Source organism: Hibiscus syriacus, unplaced genomic scaffold (assembly GCF_006381635.1).
Source record: "Hibiscus syriacus cultivar Baekdansim isolate YM2019G1 unplaced genomic scaffold, ASM638163v2 tig00110482_pilon, whole genome shotgun sequence".
Taxonomy (NCBI): Eukaryota; Viridiplantae; Streptophyta; class Magnoliopsida; order Malvales; family Malvaceae; genus Hibiscus; species Hibiscus syriacus.
The window spans coordinates 4,533,102-4,542,816 of record NW_024062758.1 but is presented as its reverse complement, the minus strand read 5'-3'; the positions used below and the strand labels follow the sequence as shown (position 1 = coordinate 4,542,816).

Sequence of the window (9,715 nt, the reverse complement as noted above, 5' to 3'; positions counted from 1 at the left end):
AGAACTTATAATCTAATCTATAAGAGTGTAAGATAATAAGGATAAGCAATTTAATCAACCAATTGTTTAAAAATTTATGATTTTTAAATTATGCACTTCTTTCTCGCAATGATATGCTTTGCTAGTATTGTCGTAAGTATTATTTTTAAATTGAATAATTGAATAACCTTGGTGGTAATAAAAGGAGAGTGTATTATTAATAAATTAAAAAATATATGAATAAATATTATTTTATAATTATTTTAGACTATTAAAAATATTTAAACACTACAAGAAAGATATTACTAGTAATATGGATAGGATGTAATTAAATTAAAATTTTAAAATAAAAAAAATTGCAAACAGAGATTTGCTTTGTGTGTTCCAAAGAAGAATAGCTCAGACTAGCCGAGCCTAAGAAGGAACAGTAGGCTTAACGAGAATGTGAAATGGAAAGCTTACAATTACAGGGTCCGAAAGTAGACAATCGGGTCGGGTGGGGGTGAAATATAGATTAGATTAACGTTATAACCCAATGAGTCGCTTGCAAGCTTCAAATATTTTGGAGCCCCTCCTTTTTCTTGATTTGATGGTAACGTTATGAAATTCATGGACAGCAATGGGATCAGGATCATCGAAATGGTGGAATATTTTGTAATATCCACCCCTGCCCGTGGAAACACAATAAGAAGTGGATCTGGATCTGGTGATGGAGAAGGCCCTTTTCACGGCGTTCTCGAGTGCGGTGCTCTGTTTCTCGGCTCTCAGGGCCACGGTGGACGCACTCGAAACCGAACGGCTTCTGCTCAATATCACCCCGAATCTCTCCCCTTCTTCTGATGATTCAAGAGTTCCACTACCGTATAGCTTTGGAAACTCCATGGCTGTGTCTTGTTTGGTGGCCGAAACTGGATGGATTATGAATGATTCATGCATTTGCTTCGCTCACTCGAGAATTGAGACTTGATTTCATGGCAGGTTGGTTAGGCCACCAAAGAACCAACATTTGTCTACGCTTATTTATTGATTTCATACATGGATTCTTTTTTGCCAACTCTTTTACCCCATGCATACAACGGTTGACAGTAAAAGTTAGATTTTGAGTAAATGAATATTTGCACATTCATCTTATGTTCTCTTAATTAGGTGAATTAACTACCAGAATAGTCACATTTGTTTTAGTTATTTTCTTTTACTTTTGATCACTGATTTTGAAAAAAAAATACATTTCGGTCATTTACATTATTAATTGTTATATTTTTATCCGTAATTCATTAATTTATGTTAGTTAGATGACTTGACATGTTAACACAAAGATTAATTTTTAATTTAACCCTTAACCTTAGATGAGGTATTAATTTGACCTTAAATTTTAGATGAAAACTTGAAACTATTGACAATATTATATTATATTATTATGCTTATAATATTAATTATAAAATTTTAACGTATCTATTTTTTCTTCTCCTTTCCTATTTGCCTCTCATTTCTCTCTGGGAAAGGACCTAAAAGATTGACAAGTTGTAGGTGTGCCCATGTTGTTGGACTTGGCCAAATGGGTCATTATCAACTATTATAGTAAGTTGTCGATAACAATTAAAATTATCGAATTCATCTTTTTGGGTTTATTTTCATCTTGAATTTAAATATGTTCATTGTTGTCCATAGAAAAACATTCCATTTAACATATGTTTATTGCACATATATTTAAAATATAAACATGCTACATAAAACAATAACAAAGGGAGCAAAAAAATTAGAAGTGAAAAAGAGGACGAATTTGAGCAAACTTTAATCGATAATTGTTTTACCTAATCCCTTCTAACAAAATCCACCCATTCAAAATGGATAAGTACAGAATTGATTTAGACTTGTTTCGTGGAAAAACAGATAAGGGGTTTGTTGTATCCATCTCCACCCTCGGTGAGATGTGTTATTTACTAAGTTAATGGTTTGACAATGCATTTAGTGAAATTATATGCGATTCCTTTCAGAAAAAGGGGGGGGGGGGGACAGGAAGGCCGAAGGGGATGGTCTCACATGGGAGTGGGGTACAACCGTATAATGCATGGCATGAATTGAAATGGAGTGCCCCATTTCTAAATGGATCAGTCGGTTCCAAGGAGACACCAAAGTTTTGGCCTTTTTGGTACCCTATGCTTTCTTCTTCATTTCATCATTTGGCTTTGTATTTGGTTTAGGGTTAGTTGTTTTGTTAGAATAACTTTTAACTACGAAAACAACATTCGAAATTATTAGCCTGCCTAAACCCACATTGGTTGCCGATTAATTGATCTACGAGGCCCATATATAAAAAAGTTAATGTTGAAATTTCAATCGAGTATGTGAATAAAAAACATAAAAATGTATTGCTCTTCAACTTATCTTGGGAATTTATTTATTATTGCAGGTGTCACAAAACAGAAAAACTTAAAAAAGGTTTATTATATAATTAATTTAAAAGATATTATCACATAACAAGTGTGGGAACTTTAAAAGGAGTCTGAAACTCAACTAGGTAACACATGTCTTTAGGTATAGTAAAAAAAGAAAACAAATAATAATAAAAGTGGCTTGCCAGCTGAGTTTTTTAACCCGTTCCTTAATTTAGTATGGTTTGGATCTTGATGGGAAGGCCCTCCTGAGGAATGGGTGATGGAATATAGGAAATCTTCTCATTGGGATTGATTTTGACCCATTTGTAGGAGGTGATGAGGTTGTGTATGAAAGTCAGGATTTCGAGTCGTGCATACTCTTTTCCTGGGCACATTCTAGGCCCTCCCCCGAATGGTACGAATGTGTAGGGCGCTGGACCATTCCCTTCAAACCTCGATGGATCGAATCTCTCCGGATCCGGAAAGTATTTCGGATTCTTATTGGTTGTATGCACCGTCCAAAACGCCTGAACCATTTCAAAATAACCATGAATCATTTAATAATCTTTAGACTATTCCATAAATATATAGGCATTAATTACCTTCCAACCCTTTGGGATGGTATAACCAGCGTATGTAAAGTCGGAAATGGCCTCTCTAAAAGAACCATTAGCAGGTGGAGCCAGCCTCATTACTACTTCGCATGCCACGCACCACGTATACTTCATCTTCTGTATATCGTCCCATCTCAAGGCCTCATCCCCTCCCTCTTTCCCTCTTAAAACCTCCATTTGCTCTGCAGTTTACAATCTTATTTATTCACCTAATTGTTGCTGCTTAATAATTAAAATCCAAATCAGAAAGTAGGTACCTTCAAGGACCCTGTTATATACGTCAGGATGATCCGAGAGATAGCTGACAAGGAAGGTGATGGCAGTGCTTGTAGTGTCATGGCTGGCAATGAAGAAGCCAACAATCTTGTTGCCGATCTCAACCTCCGTCATTTCATCCATCAACATGCTATCCACCAAGTCTGATGCCTCTGTTTTCCCTTTCTCTATTATCTCCTTTTTCTTCTTCGTGATGAGGGCCAATAGCTGTTCCCGAATCTGCCTGCCGGCTTTCACCGCGCGGTTGAATGTTGTACCAGGAAGATCAATGGGCACCGATATGAGACCGGCAGTTGCAAGAGCAAAAGGCTTTGCGAAGTTTTCGATCTCATCTGGATTCGTGACGCTCATGAAAAGACGACAGGCAAGTGCAAACGTGTACTTCTTTGAGAGCGGGAAAACTTTGACTTCATTGTAGGGGAACCAGTGTTGATTCAAGTGCTCTTTCGCCATTGTATCCATCAATGGTATATAGTGTTGCAAAGACTCAGGCTTGAGAAAGGGGGGCAAATAGGCTCGAAGTTTGGTGGATTCTTCCTTGGAAGAATTGTCGACACTGGCCGGATCCATGAGAGCTTTCTTGATGGAATCGGGCCACCATGAAGTGACGTATTTGTTTTGGCCGGAGAAAAGGAACTTGTTACCGGCAGCACCGCAAAAGATGGCCATGTCTTCTCCAAGCAACGATGTGCGGAACACATCGGGTGAATATTTGGAAGTTCTATCGGTTATGAATTTCTCAGGAGTGCCCCATCTGGACGCCAACACATAATCCAAGGTTTCACCGATGTATGGAAGACCCCTTCTACCAGGAGGAAGATTGGGGGTGGCCCCGCCGCCGTTGGATTTGTATTTGTAAAGCAAGTAAATGACAACGACGGACACGTATAGAACTACCAAGTGGAGAAAGTATGGCGTCAAAGAATCAATGGCGTCCATGGCTGCGACCTTCATCTTGCTGTGATGTTCTTCAAACTGTTAATTGATGGAGGATTAATAATGAATATACATGTCACATTTGGTGGCCATGTTTATATATACTCATCATAATCGGTTTCCAAAGGGCTAACCAATCCCTGTTGTTGTCATGGACGATAATAAGTTCAGACTCCATCAAAATTGGGAATCTGGGCTCTGTTTTTTAATGGAAGTCTTCCTAATATAATATTCCCATCAACGATCCTAAATTTTGATTTCTTCGATGCCTCTACTCAAACTAGCTATGTATGGAAATGTAAAGATTTCATATTTTAACCGATTGTTAACATTGTTTTTAAGATACACTCGATGATTAAATCTCTTTTATACTGAACACATTGACTAGCTCGTGATGAGTATGGCATGGTCAGTCGTTACCTCTGAACATTGTTGGTGACGCTTCAGGCATATGCGATTAATGTTGGCATCCGGTCCGGTTAGGTATTACTTTGGATGCACCTCGCATTATTACTGAAAGCGAAGCTGTCAACTCCATCGTCGCAATCTCGACCTTTCTGTTCCTCGGTTTCATCTTCATGAGGCTCTACGGCTCCTTGATGCTCATTCTCATATATGTATAGTGTATTGCTTATGTCCTACAATCGGCCAACGTTGTGCCTTATGCTTGAGTTTAATTTATGTTTTAATTTAGTTTCCCATCGTTAAATATATAAGATAATATTGATGTGGCATCATAGATTGAATCAAAGTCTCTTTCATCCGTTGCAAGATACTAATCATTGATCGAAGTTAGTTGTTTAAATTTAATTAATCACATTGTGTATTTAACTTACATAAAAGTATCACTACAAATATATATTTTCGATGATTATAAGATTCAAATATGAAAGACTTTAAATTAATGATCGAAAGCTTAGCCACTCCAACTATATTTTGATTTTTTTTATTATATCAACTTAATACTTACTTATATCATTACTAAATTAAAAATAATAATTTTCATTTTATTTAGAAATAAAAAATAATTATATATTTTATAAAATGTATATTAAATCATTCTAAAAAGTATAATTATAATATTATAAAAATATTTTAAATATATATTTAATTTTTTAATCACGATATTTATTTATTTGAAATAATATTATATTTTAAACTATCTATTTAATTCTAAATTATTGAAAATTTAGGTTAGACTATACGTTTTGTACCAGCTATCACTTTGGTTTGTATAATATTATTTAAAATTAAATAAATATTTTCAAAATAATTTTATTCAAAATACATAAATAATATAACTTTAAAAATTAAATAAATATTTTAAAATATTTTTATAATATTATAAATATACTTTTAAAATGATTCAATATACATTCTATCAAAAATATATAAATAATTATTTATTTATTAAGCTCAATATAATAAAACTAGATTCACGATATAATTGAGTAACTAAACTTTCGATCATTAATTTAAAGTTTCTCACATTCAAATTTTAGAATTATCCAAAAATATTATTTTTGTAGTGATACTATTATATAAGTTGATTATAAAAATATGGTGAAATTAACATAAATAACTAACATAACTAAGTGGTTGAGAGCAACGTATGAGATCTAGGTTAGGGATAGGCATGAAATTCGAATCTGACGAATTCTAACCCAATCTAATTTTATAGGATCGAGTTTTTAAAAAAAATTAGATTCAAATCATGTCGGATTGGATTTTAAGAGAGTGGTCTTCGAGTCGGGTCAGGTTCGGGGTTATACATTAAAAATATCCGACTTGATATATATATATATATCAGCTTTTTGCCATTTTCGTTTTTTTCCCTACCGCCTGCTTTCCTAATCTTCTTCTCCAACTCTTTTCTCTCAACTCTTATACATTCATGTGCTCTGTGCATGTTTCTTGTTGTGCTTTATTTCATTTTTCATCTTGCTTTTTCCTTTTCTTTCTTCTATTTTTTAACCATTACTTTCATGAAATCTCAAGTATAACAATTTTTTTCTCTCAACTCTTATACAATCATCTTCGAATTCAAATAGGTCGATTAAATTGAAAATGATAGCTGCAAAATCAGATGTGTTTCCTTTTGCATGATTTTGTATAGCAATGGGTTTATATAATTTTGTATATGCTGATTTTTTTTGGGTTTATATAATTTTGTATATGCTGATTTTTTTTGGGTTTATTTTTATGATTTTTAATGAACCCTAATTTTTGAGTGTTGCTTCAGTGATGATTTTTTAATGTAATCGCATCGGGTTCGGTCCAATAGAATCTTCTCAATCATGGGTCGGGTCGAGTATCAGGTGGAGGAATTTAATAATCGGGTCGGTTATAGGTTTTGGGTTGAATAAAACTAATTAAAAATACTAACAGATAAAGAATAAAAATAACGTAAAAATTAGATATATATATATATATATATATAATTAGCATGTCATGCCATTAAAATTATAATTAAAATTAAATTCTTGAAAAAAATAATAAAGGAAGAGTTCATGAGTCTTATAATACTTACTTAAGAATAAGTCAGTGTGTCAATGGTTTAACTGAATTAAACTATAGAAATTAACTCTCGACATTGAAAATAATTTGACGAAAACTAATCGGAAAAAGGAAAATCCACTTGAATTGATATTATACCGGTAAACGCACTTGCCCAGTAGGGTGTAAACAAGTCGAGTCGAGTTCGAGTATTGCTGAGTTCGACTCGACTTGAAAACTCTGAAATGAAGCTCGACTCGACTCGAAAACTCGCGAGTTTAAAACTTTCAAGCTCGACTCGAATTCGAAATCCTGAACTGAAGCTCGTGATAAGCTCGAAAAGGCTCGAAATGAAAAAAAAAATTCTTAAACTTAACTCGATTGAAGCTTCAAACTCAAACTCAAACATGAACCTTAAATAGATAAAAATCTTACTTAATTTTAAAAATAAATCAATACATAAATTTTAATATTATTAATAATTTATTTTCTAAAAAAATAAAATCTTAATATATTATATTTTCGAGCTGCTCACGAGCTTTTCGAGTCGAATATCGAGTAGTTCGTTTCGGCTCGTTAAGAACTCGAGTCGAGCTCGAGCTCGAGTCGAATCCATTCGATCCGAGTATTTATCGAGCCTTAATCGAGTCGATCTCGAGTAACTCGCGATCTGTCTCGTCTCACTTACAGCCCTATGCCCAGGCCTTGCCCGGAGTCTAAAATTATAGAATTTATATATAATTAAAATATAATAAATTATTGGTTTAATTATCTCTTTATTATTTTAATTTTAATTATATAATTATTAATTTTTTAAAATTATATTTAACATTACATAGTTATCCATCATTAAAAAATCAATAACGATATTGATATGATATTTTTAAATTACTTTTAATTAAAATTATATATATTTTTTGCTATTAAGGGTGCACCCTCAACAAAATTTGAGGGCCCCATTTAAAGGGCCTCTAATTATTTTATTATATTATTTATTTTTACAATTTAATTTTTTAATTTTCTTTAATTTTAGTTTTATAATTTTATAATTGAGGTCTCTAGTTTTTGTAATCCTATATTTTGATCTTTATAATTGAGACCTTTAATTTTTTCAATCCAATTTTTTTATATTTATAATTGATGATCCTAAGTTTTTCAATCCCACTTTGTACCTTTATAATTGAACTCTTGATTTTTTCCATCTCAATTTTTACATTTGTAATTGAGGCCCCTAATTTTTCAATCCCATTTTTTAAGTATATAATTTAGACCCCTAATTTTTTCAATCTCACTTTTGACCTTTAAAATCAAGGCCCCTAATTTTTTTAATCTCAATTTTTACCTTTTATAATTGAGGTACCTAATTTTTTCAATCATACTTTTTACTTTTATAGTTTAAACCCCTAATTTAATCATTTTTATATGATTTATTAATGTAATATTAAATTAATTATTCAAAGTATTATAATATATTTTGGTTTTATAAAGGTCTATATTTTAGTTTCGCCTCCGGGTCTCGAAAATGTCTAAGACATTTATGTATTTATTAGATAGTTTATTAAACGTAATAAAAAATAGTTACAAACAAATTTATTTATTTTTTATCACTCTTACAATTTAATTTTTTATACTTATTATTAGAGAGTTAATTTTATATTCGTCCCGGACAAGTAAAATCTCAGAAACAATATTGTGGGTGAGACACGCCATGCATTGCATTGTCAAGACATGATTAAAGAATGGTGTGAAGATATAATTATTCCAATCAAATCTTCAAGTGGGAGATTGTTGAAAGTCAAAAAAGAGAATGAAACAAATGGGGCGGCTTGGCAATATTAAGGGCGGCTAATTTTAGTCAAATTTGGCCACCAAATTTGATAAAATAATAAAGGGTAAAATACCCAATTTAGTCACTTTACTTTTAGGGTATTTACAAGATTAGTCCTTAAGTTTTAACTATAAATACCCCAACCCATTTAACTTCAAAACCATCCCAAAGCATTCTAGCTTTCTTACAATACTAGAGAATTTAGAGAGTTTCTTGAGAGTTGTTTTCTCCTTTTTATCAAGAGATAATTATCATTGTTTTCTTCTTGGTAGATCGAGAGGAGTTGTAATTCATATTTTCTCATAGTGAAATTCTTCTACCGTTGCCCGTGGTTTTTACCCTATATTATTTAGGGGTTTTCCGCGTAAATTTTGTGTCTCTTTTATCTTCATTTTTTATTTTTCTCAAATTATCAGTTGTGATTTTGTTCTATCCGATAGCCGTATTCTGTAACACCAGACTCTGAACAATAGCGTAGATTGGCTTTCAAACCTTGCCACCAGGTCCCTCAACTTGATTGCCACTACTTTGAGCATGATTGCTAGAGGGGGCTCCATAGCCATGATCATGAGGAGGAAATGAAGGATGTGCAAAGTACTGGGGAGGAGGAGGAATGCCCCCATAACCATGAACATGAGGAATTAAAGGATGTGCATAGTACTGATGAGGAGGAGGAATGGCCCCATAACCATGAGCATGAGGAAATGAAGGATGTGCAAAGTACCGAGGAGGAGGAGGTATGCAGGCGGCCATAACCACAATTATAAGCAGGCGGCCAAGCTGATCGTGGTGGTGGAGCTATTGTTCCCAACGATCGAGTCCTAATTTCCTCCTCACAAGGTGCTAAAATACAGTCAAGGTGAAGATGGAAGCCGCAATCCTTACATCTATAACGCCATTACAACACATATCTTTACAGACCATGCACCCGACGGGCACCCACAAAAGATGATCCTTATGCATCGCATGCCGTGTAGATTCAGGTAATTGCGTACAATAAGGTGCACATTGAAATCACATATCTGGCACCTATAGAAAAGTCCTTCTACTGGGTCGTCACACACGGTCTGGCTTGCAAACGACTAGTTGGTGCATAAAAGAAGAGATTTCCATAGGGCAGTCGGCCCAGTGATGATGGAGATCTAAACCGCATGGTTCACATTGAAACCTTGTGGCGTAACCGAGAGTTTGGCAACCTCCGCAGAGGAACT

At 33.6% G+C, this 9,715-nt stretch overlaps 1 protein-coding gene across 1 annotated transcript; it reads right to left on the bottom strand.

Moving 5' to 3' along the window:
• Positions 1-2,581: 2,581 nt before the first annotated feature.
• Positions 2,582-4,229, bottom strand: LOC120128851 (beta-amyrin 28-monooxygenase-like). The gene is made up of 3 exons (XM_039146470.1): positions 3,226-4,229; positions 2,957-3,150; positions 2,582-2,881 (listed from the first exon to the last, which is right to left on the bottom strand). Exons 1-3 carry the CDS (start codon positions 4,196-4,198, stop codon positions 2,582-2,584), a joined length of 1,467 nt encoding a protein of 488 aa, XP_039002401.1. The 5' UTR covers positions 4,199-4,229.
• Between the last annotated feature and the right edge of the window lie 5,486 nt (positions 4,230-9,715).

Bases quoted from the DNA above. Each gene is read 5' to 3' on its own strand.
- LOC120128851 (XM_039146470.1), bottom strand. From the start codon at position 4,198: ATGAAGGTCGCAGCCATGGACGCCATTGATTCTTTGACGCCATACTTT. The intron at 3,151-3,225 runs GTACCTACTTTC...TGTAAACTGCAG, and splicing joins ATATAACAGGGTCCTTGAAG to AGCAAATGGAGGTTTTAAGA. The intron at 2,882-2,956 runs GTAATTAATGCC...GAAATGGTTCAG, and splicing joins CCATCCCAAAGGGTTGGAAG to GCGTTTTGGACGGTGCATAC.